Source organism: Numida meleagris, chromosome 7 (genome assembly GCF_002078875.1).
Source record: "Numida meleagris isolate 19003 breed g44 Domestic line chromosome 7, NumMel1.0, whole genome shotgun sequence".
Classification (NCBI taxonomy): Eukaryota; Metazoa; Chordata; class Aves; order Galliformes; family Numididae; genus Numida; species Numida meleagris.
In genome coordinates, this window is record NC_034415.1 from 2498029 (window position 1) to 2512732 (window position 14704).

A 14704-nucleotide genomic window follows, 5' to 3' on the forward strand; every position below is an offset into this window, starting at 1 on the left:
TACTTTGAGTGTGTGTGAACTACTGAAAGTTAAGCCTAGTTTGAATGAATGTGTGATTGGAGCCCGAGTGCTCAGTTTCTTGCAGGACTGAAAATTTCATTGCATGGATCATGATAGAAATTATATGAGTGAGGTCATCATGAAAGAGATTGTATTATTCTTTTAAATATATAAAGAATAGCACAGGTTTTATTACAAAAAAAAAAAAAATATCTCAGCAAGTCTTGTTGTCTGGGCCAAAATAAAGTGTGGAAGTGAGTTGTAATGACTTTGCGTTCCTGTGTGCTCTCCTGAGAGAGCAGCACGAACCCAGGAGGTAGGAGGCTGTTTACATTCTTTTCAAGGCTGCGGGCATGCTGTTAAGGGACACATCTCACAGTCTCCTTGCATTTGATGACTTTGTTCTGTTATTCTGATGAGGCATTAAATACAAGTTTCAAATGTTTATGTTAATTAGTTAGGTGCTTGCTTTTTTTTTATTAGGAAATCTTAAGAAGAGTTTTGGGATTTTGTTGCCTGTGTATTAATAAGCAATTAATATTTGGGTACACTGGTATGAGAAAGGAGGAATCAACTAGACTGCTAATTTTCAAAAGAATTTTTGTCTAAATGTTACAAGTCATTGCTTATTTAAGAATATCTAGGTACTTGAATCCACCTGTCAATATCAGGAAAATGATTAACCCAGCTGATGGCAACTTTGTGTGTTGCAAGTAAGGTTAAGGTAAGGTTAAGATAGTTTCCTGTGATTTCCTATTGTTAATTCTTCACGTTTGAAAAATACATTGTTCTTCTCTAAGTATATTGTGTCTGTATGGCATCAATGATTTCTGTATACGCAAATCAGTGGATAGACTACTAGCAGAAAAACATTGTGTATTTAGAATACAAGTGAATCGCTAAATTGTTTGAACAGAAAATGTATATCTTGTTCTGATGAATATTCGTTGGAATAACAACTCATCTAGGTGCGCTGGGAACATACGGAGTTGCTGATACTTCACCATCTCTCAAGCTGTAAATATTCCAAGATACGTTCTCAGTGACTTTTTTTAATTCATCCCAACAGACACACTAAGTCTTTACTGTGAGACTTTAGTTTTTAAAAGCATAGCAGCCCAGCACAGACAACTTGAACTTTCTTGAAATTCTGAGAACAGGTGGCAACGTCAAGTATACTTGTTGTCAGGATTGTAGCAGTTTTGTTTTATAGAGCTTTTAAGTTAAAGATGTTGATCAGCATATGGTACTGGCTAGCCGCATCTCTACCAGCTCTTTTGTTATCTTGTTATTGTTATAGGTCTTAATGACAGTTGTAAGCCATAGTTCGGGATGCAGGGGTTAGTCCACCCTGGGGAGGAGAGGGAGAAACAGCAGTGTGGATTATGGAAATATGAATTGATCTAAAAAGCAGCTCTCTTGTAACAGAATGGGACTCAAAGAAAGACTCGGGAGAAGCTGGTGAAAGGACGATGGAATATGATGTGAAAATGATCATTTGAATGCTTTCCTTTTCATTCCCAGCTGCTGTGTTCTGGTGAAAAGGCATGCATTTGTATATCTTAAGGCTGGGTGAAAAAGGGCCAGATGAATGGAATTACTTGTTAGATATGTTTTCATTTTGAGTCAAATTATGTGCATTTTAATAGACTGTATGCATATGTTAGCCATTTTTGATCATACAGCTGTGATGTTGGGGGACTACGTTTTATAAAAAAAAAAAAAAATGTTCCTTTCTGTTTGCTCAAATAAGTACAGTATTAATATTTGACTGTCCTTCAGATACAGCTTATCGGCCCACTGAAAATAACTGTTAGTGATTTGGCTTATTCCTGCATTCTTCAGTGATGTGCCAAACCAAAGAAGAAAAGATTAATTGATGGCTGAAACAGTGATGACAATCATTTGGAACAGCTTCCAAAAAGACTGCCAAACTGTCATGTGTGATGTCATTGTTGACTGACCTCAGTTGCCCTCAGAATATTCCAGTCTCGTGTCACCTTATTCTGTATTATGTGCTTCCTTATACTGTCTCATCTACTTGCTTAGTTCCTTCGGTACATTTTAGTCTTCCTTATGGCGCTTCAGTTATACTTCCAGCATTGTTTTTGTGTCTCAGGCTTACTGCTGTTCTTTGAGGAATATCCTAACAATCTCAGTCTCTTTTCATAGTAGGTACTAGATGTAATGTTCCTGAATCCAGTATTTACTTCTTAACGCTTAAGCTAATTGGTTTATATTTTGTCAAATGAAATAACTTTCTTTTACATAGTGCTTATATTAGGAAGGCGTCTGAGTCAAATATCTTGACCTAAGTGTGACGAAATCCAGGAACCAGGACACTCTGGTCCCAAAGAAGGAGGGTGGTAACTGGTTTTGTCTACAGCAAGACCAAGGGGAGGGTCATTTCTGGGCAGCTGTGGAGGGGTCCAGGCTGCAGCTCTTGGGGCCTTGGGCAAGGAATGAGAGAAGGTGAAGCAGCTCCAGGTGGGTGATCAGGATGGAAATACAACAATTATTGTTTTTATCTTTTATGAGAATCGTTTCTCATACTCATTTCTTCTGTATATGTTTTTCAAGGCTTTGTGAAATATTGCACTTGGACTAGTAAACTCCTTATTTGCTTTTTCTTAGCTGGATTTCTATTTCATCTGAGTCAGTCTGTGTATACAATCAGTAGCAGAAGTACATTTGGTAACAGAAGATCACATCTGAGAAATAATCATCTTTGAAGTCATAGTGCTTCTTGATGTCTGTCCTGTGTCCTTCAGTGGGTATGGCCACTGTTAGAGAAAACACTGAGCAATGCAGTGCAGCTCCTGTGTGTTAGAGCAGTTAAGGTCAGGAGCTGGGGAGACCTCCTTCGGTTCATAGAGAAGTCCTGGAGCAGGAACAAGACCTTTGTTCACTTTCAGTAAGTGTGGTTAATATTTGGGTTAGGTCTGTGAGTGTATTCCCTGTGCATCGGTAATTCTGTCCTGCATGTAAGGGAAGCAGGTAGTGACCTTCCTGCATGGGACAGCCTGTGCTTCCTGGCCTGCTACTGGACGTGGCTGCCTTCTCCTCAGAGCTGCTGGTGTTCTGCTGTGCTGCAGGCCTCGGCTGAGCTGACCACTTTGTGTGCACTTGCGGAAGCAGCGACCTAATGATGCTGCAGAATGAACCCTAGCAAAGGTGCAGCAGCCCAGGGTCCAACAGTCCAGATGCATTCAGCCATAAGTGAAGTGAATGTATGTTGCCCATTTCCTTGAGGAAAAATCACATGTAATTTTGTGTCTGTTGCTTTTATTTCTATGTGATGGCCATCTATTTGTATCTGGTGCCACAAGAGAGATGCTGCAGCTTGGTTGCTTTTTCTCTGTTCCTCCTTGGTGGTCTTGCTGTTGTTTCTTCTCTTTTGCTTTTTAATGATGTTAATGGTATTCAAATTTGTACTCAATAACACTTTCTTCCAATTGTCTTGTATTGCTACAAGTGATTTTTGTTGAGCCGTTTTATAGTAAGGCTTAGAATTTGACCTGTAAAATGAGACGTATGTTTGCTTTATAAAAATATCTTGCATAATTGTAATTATGAAACTATACTTCCAGCAGGTTCCTTAGAAACTGACTTTGTTTCCCAGTTCCTTTTCTTTTGGCTGTAGGTCCTTCTAGCCTAAGAAGTTCAGCCCATGCGTCAAACAGGTTTCACTACCCTTCAAACTGCAGTGTGTGGTTAATCTACTTCCTCTACTACTGATACAAACCAGTATGCGCTCCACTGCGCTGTAAATTTAGAGCCCACTCAAGTGTTTGGTTTTTAGAACATCTCATTTATCAGCATAAGTCACTACTACAGATATTCTGTTTAGATGCTATGCCAAGATAATTCGTTAACTTATGTAATATTTGGTTTATATTAACGGCTTCTAAGTTTCTGAAAATGATAATTTCATTATAGCTTGTGCTGTTCAGTCATTTTTTTTGGAAAAAAAAAAATGATGGAGAGTTCTGATCCTGGAAGAGCATCACCTGTTTGCTGTAACTCTAAGACAACATCTCTACTGAGTTTCCGGATAATGATGATGTCATTGAAATTGTGTATTAATAAAATGTCACACTTCTTTTTCCCAGCTACATGATGATATAAAATTTTCTGTCATACTTTGTGTCATCTTTGTACAAAATGCAGTGAACTTAAAGAGGATGAATGCTATCTTAAAAGTTAAATACATCCTCCATAGTATTTCATCTCAAGAGTGGAGATAGAAGAGCATATTTCTTTCCACCTTTTCCCAGCTCTCCCTGACCATGCATTTTATTGATGCATGCCATACCAACGTTATTTGTTTGCTAGGTCTGTATGCAGAAGTATTATTTCTTAAGCTCATTTTCATCACCAGTTGTATAGGTAGATGATAGTATTTTAATCTATGCTTATACTAATGAGAACTACTGTTGGGAAGAAGAACGGTGTTGATTTTTATGTTTTTAATCAGAGTTCCTGAAAAATCAAAGGTTCTTTTAGTTGTAAATTCATCTGTGCTGAAGTTCTTATTGCCTTGGCTATTCTGTTATTGGTGACTGGACTTTGGGTCACTGTACGCTACAGAAGACATTAAGATGTGATTTGTTTTTAACTGGTTACATGCTGAGATTCAGGAATGGTTAGACAAGTGGAGAATCCAAGATTTTGTAATTCAGTAAAAATCTCAATTTTGAAACCTTAGGAAGCCTCATTCTTCAGTCCCTCAGCATGGTAACAATGTCTTTTGCAGTACTCAGAGTTAGTTAATGAATTTGTTCTTCTCTCCTTCTAAAGTGCCTTTGAGGGATGCTCTGAAGCCACTAGAGTCCCATACAGATCAGTTGTGTCAGGATTCAATTAGGTGACCAGAAATATAACACTACCCACAACTTAATCTAAAAATCATCAGGTGAAAAAACAGGTTTGTTCTGAGAGATTGCCCATTATGGTTTTTGTTTGTTTGTTTTTTAACGTGGCACAGGAACTCCAGTGTCATGCAGTTGAGCTACCTCACCATTTTAAAACAGAGTTTCATTCGTCCTTGGTATTATGCTGCAAATGAAATGAATGAAATGGTAGTATATGACAAGTGACTTTCATGGGACTATCCTGTAATTACAACTAGCAAGCCAATTAGTAATAGCTATTAATTATTAAAATCTCTCTTACACAATTTCAGAGAATTCTTCATAATTTGCCTTTAGACCTAGAGGAAAATTTGAAAAATCTGAAGGCGAAAACCAGTAAGGTTAACTGCTTTGATCTTTCCAATGTACGAAGTGGGACTCATTTCTAAGCCTGGAAAATTTTGTTTCAAAAGATTTGTAAAAGTTGGAGTGATACTGCTTGTTTCAGAGATCGTGCACAAATCATACAGTGCTTTCCAATCTCTTTTTCACAAGAAACTTTGAAGTCCTGTAAATTCTAAGCCATATTTACACTTTATTTAACAAATGTAGAAATGGTAGCTAAATTACTTCAAACTGGAGATTTCTGAGTTTCATAATATAATACTTTCAAAAAAGAAACAAAAAAACATCCATGTAGTTTAGTCCAACAGTGAAGTGCTATACTTCATATATATGTATTTTTTCAATTATTTCTCAAAGAGATTTTGCATCTCCACCCTAAACCGTTTGCATTTGATTTCTGTATTCTTTGCTTTATGTGGGTAAGAGGAATGTTCCGAAAGCAGCTGATAAATTTCTTTTACCCTACAAAATTACTGGATAGTCAACAGAATGATGCGTATTGGAGGGAGGCACATAAAGGATAAAAATAGTTATGGAGGCCTTATAATGATTTCCATACTTTAAACTTTCGGATTTCCATGAACGTGATTTAAGATTAAATTTTTTTTGTTATTCAAACAGTTTGGGCCTTTCTTTATTGTAGCTACTATTTTTTTGATGAGATTTTTAGCAGAGGTAACATCTAGGTCTTTGAAATATAACTACTGCTGCTAGCTTCGCATGGGTCCCTGCTGTGGGTGTGTGCAACTTCAGAGAAAGAAAAAGGAAAAGTCAGCAGTGAGGACAGAGCAGCTTGCCTTTTCATGGACTGTTTTATGTAGGAGCATTAGAATTTCACCTTAGTAGAGCCGTAATGATGAAGGGCTCAATGCTGCAAGATGCTAAGCAGTCTGGCTTTGATTTAAGAATGAATCTAAATCTGTGCTTAACTTGAAGCATTTAAATATTCTCACTGAAGTGGCTGCTTTGAGTCAGAAATATCTGTCATGACAGTCTTAAATCTCAGGTAGTTTTCTTGTTTGTATGTGAACTGACATAGGATGACTAAAACCTGTGGTACAAAATGGTGAGAAAAAGTCTCTGAGAGTAGGTTGGGTTAAAAGTGAGGACAAGGACGCTAGAAGTTGAACATGGAGATTTCAGTATGGGAAACTGGTAAGAGAGACCTTCGCTGTTGGATAGGAGACATTTAAAGAGAGGTGAATAGGGATAGGAAATTCTTGGAAGAAGAAGATGGAAGTTTTGAAGGACAATTACATGAAATACTGAAGTAGAATAGCAAGCAGCTTTTGTCAACAAGAAAAAAATGAAAAAATTGTTTAATAAAGTGTATGCTACAAAGAAGACAAGAAAGAAGTTCCCCTTTTGGCGGGGGTGGAGGAGGGTCTTTACAGAAATAAGGTAGAGAAATAAGGAGGCAAGAACTAGGAAGCTAGGAAGAAAACATTTGAAGAAAAAGGATATTGGGGGGGAAAAGGCACAAAAATGTTTTATCTAGGTTGATGACTATTTGACATCTTATAATTCAAGATAATAGAGATAAGGATAAGTAAGTAGTTATTTGAGCACTGATTAATGTGAATGTTTTTGGCAGTCTTACCTGGATTGTGTCATTAAATAATTCAAATTCTGTTGCATTCTGCCTGTTTTATTTAGGCCTTTTCTTCCTGGGTACGCTCATATGTCTATGGAATGAACACAGCCTGACGGTATCTTAGGGAGAGACTGTTCCCTTCTTGAGAGGTGCTGTTTCCATATGTAGAACAGACTTAGGTGGGGATCTACCTGTTTGGGGATTGGTGTTATACTGAGGAGAAATACAGGAATGTTTGGAAGGAGGCAGAACTTCTAAAAAACAGTGTCTAAATTGCCATTTATGAAGTGATTCAGCATTCTGGATATCTTAAAATATTCCTATTGGAGAATATTTTCAATCTCTTAACAAAGGTGTGCTTGAATTTTTTCAAGTTTTCTCTCCTCTTCTCTTAAATGTGAACTGCGGAATATTAGAAGAACAAAAAAAATTGCTAGGGAGGATAGAGAGGGTCCAGAGGATTGCCACAAAGATGATCAGAGTGCTGAAGCACCTCCCGTATGAAGACAGGCTGAGGGAGCTGAGCTTGTTCATCCTGAAGAGAAGGCTGCGGGGTGACCTCACTGCAGCCTTCCAGTACCTAAAGGGAGCCTACAAACAGGAGGGGAGTCAACTCTTTACAAGAGTAGATAATGGCAGGAAAAGGGGAAATGGTTTTAAGTTGAAGGAGGGAAGATTTAGGTTGGATATCAGGGGGAAGTTCTTTACTATTAGAGTGGTGAGGTGCTGGAACAGGCTGTACAGAGACGCTGTGGATGCTCCATTGCTGGAAGTGTTCAAGAGCAGGTTGGATGGGGCCCTGGGCAGCCTGGTCTACTATTAGATGTAGATGTTGGCAGCCCTGCCTGTGACAGGGGGGCTGGAGCTTGATGATCCTTGGGGTCCCTTCCAACCCAAGCCATTCTATGATTCTTCTAACTTTAATCAGATAAAACTTCAATACTTAAATGTTTCAACAGTACAATATCAAGTGGTCAGCTTAATTTCTGTTGATTCATCAAGCTTTGTCTACATTAAAAGAAGTAACCTGTTGAAGGGCATAACTTAAAGTGGGAAAAAAAACCACATACTCACTCATAATTTGTAGAGATACATTAAATATGATGATTCTGTAACACACATATCAGAGCTGGTGAAGTCTTCCCATAGAGACAGCTCTTCCATTTTTCTCGCAGTTGCAGTGAGATACCCTCCAAAAATCACTGTGCTTTACAGTGTACACAGCTCAATGTTTGCAAATGAACCTGGCTGAGGTATCTATTTCCATTTCCACTTAGCAAGTTACAGTCAGAACCACGTATGTGCTTGCTTCCCTAACCTGACACAAGTTGTGTGTGTGTGTGTACCCTGTTCTAAATCATCACTGCTTCGTGGGATGGAAACATAAAAAGGGAAACACGTGGAGACTGTGGCTTCACTGAGATAAGCAAGGCCTGTTGTGGGGGGTCAGAATTCCTGCTATTGCCCCACAGTGTTAAGGGTGCCAAGTTTTGAAATTGCAGTGCTTTGAAATTCCAGCCAGGGGAAGGTGAATTTGTTCTTAGCTGATGATTGTAAAGCATGAAACAAATAATTGCTTGCAGTTCTGATTACAGACTTCTGAACAGCCATTGAAAATTTCCTATCAATTGAATGTGATATGAGAAAATATCTGATTTTTATTTATTTTTAATAATTAGTGAGGAATAAGTTGCATATCTGGAACCTACCCAGCACATCTACCCATTAATTTCACATAGGGGTAAGACTGAGTTGTTAGGACCTTTTTTCCAGGAAAATGGTGTGTGATTTCAGAAATGTTTTCTACTACCTTTTCCATTGCTTCTAAAATGATGATACACAGAACTTGCTTTCTGGGTATAAAACCAACCAAGGAACGCTGAATAATTCTTACATTTTAAGTCTCCGTATTATCTCTGTGTATAATCAGTGGGTAGGACCAGGCTGGAACTGTGTAGTGCATTTGGTGCAGTAATTAATAAACCCACTGGACCGTGAATGTGTGAGAGGGCAGCTTGCTACTGATACGCTATAGATATAAATATTTTCTTAAATACAATTTCCATTTTTGTTTAAGCTTTGCATGAGGGTAGCAGCGTGCTATAGTTTGTATGATACTGATTTTGTGGTTTTATTCTTTCAGTTAGAATTTGAGTAAGGAGTGAGATAGCAGTTCTTTGACTTAGCAATTAAAGCCAAATGTGTATGTGACTGTATTAGTTTATTCGGTGTTTCTAAGCAAATATGTGCTCTTTAACTTGTTTTTTTTTACAGCATCTTTTTAGTTTCCCCTGTGCACACACTTTATTTCCTTTCTGAAACAGCGACTGTTTCTGAATCTGTAATGCTGTGAGAGCCCAAAGTGGTGCTAATCGTGAGGCGGTGTGAATGAAGGATAGCTTGCTTTCTGAAGACTTGTGCAACCTTTTGTGTTCAGAAATAAACTTGTGCTTTTATGAAGCTTTTAAAATAAAAGATAATAAATGCATTATGCTTTTTCTGAGGATGTGCCTTTTGACTTGAGTGGAAGTCCTTGCTGAGTTGTGGATCGGTGAAAACGATGACCTGTTAGGAAGCAGGGCTCAATTTTGCTCAATAGAAAGGTTATTGACTTGAACTGTACGCTGATAGTGACTGCTTATGTGGATGTGTGAATAACAGCCATTTGCATTTTAAATCTGTCTAGAAACATCTTGGGGGCATCTTGTTTTCCTCCATTTTAAAAATCTGACTAACACCTGTAATTAAGAGAGAAAGAGGAGCCCTGGAAGCGAGGCAGGACTTGCAGCCATTGATCTGCGTAAACCCGGCTTACGCTGTCAGGGGAAAAGCAGTCAACTGCTGAGCTGCTTTGTCACTGACATAAGCTGGGAGAGGATTTTTTTTTTTGTCTATACTGTTTATACACCAGTCTATAGACCTGCTGGCTGCTTGAATTTTAAAGAGTGGAGAGGTTTAAAGACCGCTCCCTGAGGGATGCTGCCGCCAGTTGGGAAGCGAGCGGGGCTGCCCCGCAGGAGCTGAGCGTGTGCCGGGGGCGGCGCGGGGCCTCGCTGTCCTGCGGCCGGAGGCACGCGTCGTCCCCAGGTCACTGGCTGGGCTGCTGAGCTACCCCTTGTCTTGGGGCTGCCTCTTCCTGCGGGATCATTTATTCTGAGAGGATGCAGTGTGGGGGCTGGAGTGAATGCGTTTCCATACCCTGTTCTAAATCAGTCCTGAGCTCAACAGGCAGCAAGCCCAACCCTCTGTAGTTTGGAGAAAAGGACTTCCTATAGTTTGGTAATAGGTGCGGATTTGGAAGGAGTGTTTGAGTATGAGATCTTGAGGCCTCTTCCCAAAGCACAGCACGGTGCTCTCAGACTCCTCTCCATCTGTGCTGGGAAAGTTGGATTCCGAAAGATTTCTTGTCAACTCTCTTATATGACTTAGAAATTTGGGAAAATTGACTTCTTTATTCTGTACTGCTTGTTGACCTAGCGGGGCACATCATATACCTTTAAGATGTTGCAACTAATAGATTGTGTTGCATTTAGAGGATTCATTTTTGTTTTTTTTTCTTTCCCTGGCATATTCAGCCATCACTGATTAACTTGCATGGGTTCTTCGTGTTTTACACTTCAACTGATCCAGGCAGATGTTTGGAGCAAATAGTCATTATGGTGTGTAGGAATTTCAATACTTAACTTCCCCTAATGGGAACTGGTGGCTCAACACACAGTTAAACAGTGTTCAAGCAGGAGGGTGCTAGCATCTTTGATCCAGTTCTTAACCCCATCTGCATCTCTGCAATCCGTGTGCATTTTCCTGAGAGCACGCACCTTGCAGGATGCCTCGTGTGCCCCAGTATAGCCAGTATAGTCTTTTTGTTGTTCTCATACAAGGAGAGCATCCTGTAGCCGTGCTGACCAACAGCAGTGCCATAGCTTGTCCCTTCTTAGCTGATGTGTGCCACAGAAGATTTGTTTTCCCAGTTGGGAGTAACTGTTGGAAATAACTGTTTTTCTGGGATCCTGTAAGATCACTTTGATATTTTCTGCTAATAAATCTGGTAAATCACTTTTTTAATCTAATGGAAAATGTTGACTAGCTTGAGCGCATTTTCGTATTTTAATTCATACACTTTATTTGTCACTATACAACTTCTTAAATAAAATGCTGTGAGAAAGAGCAACATTATCCTTTTATATTATGGTACAAATGTAGCTCAGTCGGATTCCCTCCCTCCCCCTTTATGAATAGAGATGGTTGCTTGTGAAAACCAAAGGGTTAATCATATAAATATCTCCCTTGGACCAGCAGAAGATTTCCATCATTTTCAGCGTTTGACCATGAGACATGTATAGAGTCGTTATACCTCTCTGTAATTCATTCTGCTGCCAACTTCATTCCCTTTTCTCTGCCTGCATTTTAATTGAAACAACATTTGTATTTTTGAGCCAGGATCTGTCAGAAGTCCCTGTGGCTAGTCTGTGGTACAAGTAGCAGCAGACGTGGCTTACCCATATGGTGTGGTGCTTCTTGTAAAATCCATATGGCCTTGTTGAGGGGAATCCCAGCGGGGATGTGAAGGGTGTTAATACCCTTCAGGCCAGGCCTTTCCCTCCTGGGGCTTCTACGGCATTGTCTTTGCAATCTGCCGAAGCACAAACTTAATTCCTTTTTAATAATCAATTATTTCAGTCCAAGAACATGTACTGTATTTTTTTGCCGTCTTATATTCCTCGAGTTTATTATTTGCTATGAATATTTTTGGATATTTCTAAAAACCAATCTTTAAGGTAATTGCTAGCAAACAGAGAGAAGCCTTTTCAAACCTTAACCCTCTTTCACTTGCATTTACAGGAAGTGCTGAACAGCGTTCCAAAGTTCTGCTTTCCTTTTGACGTCGAAAGGTATGTGGCACAGTTATTGTTTATTTAAATATTTTTAATATGAAATGATATTTAGTATGATAACGAGGAAATTTTTAAAGAACAAGAAAAAACATAGTACAGAAGTGTGAACCCGTGGATGAGAAGAGCATCACAGCAAAACGCAACTTTTCCAGAATTTTCAGGGTATGCCTTTCAGGATAGAGCAATATCCTGCCTCTTGATTTTGTCCTGTATGATTGTAAACAGCATCCACATTAATTTCAGCATATAATACAGTTTTGTTCAAGCAGCAAGCAACATAAAAAATGTTATGGGCACTGGGATATAAATAGTCACTGACCGGCACTGAAAATGTGTTGTTTGAGAGTAAAGAAATTAAGACTTGAATTGCGTGAAAGTAACTGAATACGCAGTTGATTTTTCTGAGTAGAATTAAGATTATTATTTATAATTAATTAGCTCTTACCTTTCTGGTATCCGTTACGGTGTGGCATCCATGTAATGATGCAATAATTTAAATGGTTCATGTAAAACATTTTTATCAATTAAAATATTTATTTGAGCTTGTCAAAATGATTAATGGTAATTAATTTAATCAATCACACTCAGTTTCTAAAACTCACATTGTCCAAATCAGCCAAGATTGAGTTAAAAGCGTAATTTGCATAAGGAATGGAAGATGCAGGCGGTAGCGTGCAGGCTGAGCCGGCTTCAGGGCAGCGTTGGCATCGCTGTGTGCGAGAGCCCCGCAGCAGCGGCTGGCAGCGCAGTGACAGTAGCGTGGTGTGAGGCAGGGACGGAGGCTTTGCAGGGAAACGTGGCAAATACAGACTGTCATAAACACAACTTCTCTGAAGTAAGCCATGTTTGTTCAGCCATTTACAGATTAGTTAGTTGTTTGCATTTTGAACTGGTTGTGCTCGCTGCCCTTTAGGCTGTTTTGATGACTTAAGTAGTACTGTTGTTCATGTTGGCTGTAAAGCACTGAAGTCCTTAATGTGCTTGAGATGTATGCAGAATTCTGTTTAAAACTGATAATAAAGATGAATAATGGAAATTAAAATTGAGGATAACAGAAAAAGGTGAGGTTCTGCTGCTGCCATCCAGTGGCAAGAACACCATCAGTGGCAGCAAATAATTATTTTCAAATGACTACTTTTGTGTTGACTGCTTCTGTCCATTCAGAAGGCACTTAGTTGCTTATATGAGGCTGATAAACTTAATCAGAAAGCTGAAAGTGGGAATATACTACTTTGTTTTAACTTAGTATCCAAATGATGGGGGAAAAAGTGATGGAAGTTATGGGATGTTTGTTGTTTGCACGCCCTTTGTCCCCCTGACCCAACGTACTTTTTGACCTCTGTATTTGACTGAAGAGCAGTGCTCTCACAGACAGGAAATTTCTACAAAATCCACAGAGCTTGGCAGTTGGACAGAAGCTGGGGCAATTCTTGGAAGCTGAGATGCACTGTTGAGGAGCTGTGTGTTCCATCTGACCGCTGACTGCTCAGCCTGCACACGGCTGCTTCTGAAGCCAGCTGCTGCATGGGCGGCTCCTGCTTGGCTGGGGCTGGGAGCTGGGCTGTAGGGACTGGTGGGGGAGCAGAGGCAGCGTGGGGTCATGGAGAGTGAAGGAGCACGGGCCGGGAGGTGGGCAGAGCTGTCCTGGGCAAAGAGACAGAAGTACCGGAAGCCCATGTATAAGGGTGTGCTGCTCCTTACTAGCAACTGTATGTGAGAACAACTTATGGCTGTGCGGTGTTTAAACTACTCAGCTCAGGCATTTTCCACAGTAAAGACATGTTACCACTTTAAAACAAAGAAACAAAACAGAAACTGTATAGTTGTCTTCTGTTTTCCCAGAGTTTTTTTTTTTTTGAAAAGTATGGGACTGATACAGGCGAGTGGTGAGAAATATGTTGCTATAACTCCTTTTCATGTTTGTTTTGTTTTAATTTTTTTAAAGAATGTTGTAGATGTGACAAACACCAAGTTTTTGTCTAGCCATAAACGCTTTTCACTTGTCTCCTCAATATTTGTTTATTTTCTTGTCGAGAGGACCACCACAGACCGTTTACTGAGTGCCCCTAAGTATTTTACAGCCAGTTTCGATGGCAAGTTCTGCACAGAAAGCTTTCATTGAAGTGAAAAGCCAAGTTTCTATTTCACAGATTGTGCACATTGTACTTTAGGGAACACAGTTTCTCAAACTGTATTGTGTGAACTATCTGTATATAAACCACTGAGAGCACTGTCTGATCCTTGTAAGAGGTAGGAATTATCAGAGCAGAAGTGGAATTTCCACTGATGCTACTGATCAAGATACCTGGAATGAAAAAACGATGCCTTTGTTCTATAGATTGCTTCTGGGCTTTCTTGCATGCAGCAGAGTTTCAGGCAACAGTGTCCCTTTTATTAAATAGATAAATAAAACTCATTTAAGTAGTAAATCTGTGTTCATTAAATTATGAAAATAACGAAGTTAAAGCCCTGTCAAAGCACAGTGGTAAGTCCATCATCCTCCACTTTCCTCCACCTCACCTGTAGTTAATTAGTGAATGAATTGATAAGTGGATTAAGTGAGAATTTGTTTGATTTTGTTCTGTTCACTATGCTGCAATGATTGTGGACTAAGACCTAGATTTGATTCTATGTGATACTGCTTACATGATCTCACCAGAAATACTGACTTGATCTTTTGTTTGGGTATACTGAGTAGCTGTACGCTATTTGTTCTAATTATCAAAATGAGATACTGTCAATGGTGATTAAAATCTGTAGGTAACTCCCATTAAATTTAACCTGTAAGTCAAGCCAAAAAAGCACAATGAATGGTGTGATGACCATTACGTAAACTTAAAGTTTTATACATACATATATATATATATGAAAATTGATATATATACCTATATATATATCAATATATATATGAAAATGGATAGCAAACACATAATTTTGTTACTACCCAGGATAGCTTA

General features: G+C 39.2%; 1 protein-coding gene across 2 annotated transcripts in view; it reads left to right on the forward strand.

Annotated features, from left to right (window-relative positions):
* Nucleotides 1-14704, forward strand: part of DENND1B (DENN domain containing 1B) — a 151690-nt gene that overhangs the window by 40109 nt on the left and 96877 nt on the right. For both annotated transcript variants that reach the window (XM_021404161.1, XM_021404162.1), the window contains exon 4: nucleotides 11695-11744. In XM_021404161.1, coding sequence (XP_021259836.1) covers nucleotides 11695-11744 — 50 coding nt within the window. The remainder of the gene's footprint in view (nucleotides 1-11694; nucleotides 11745-14704) is intronic.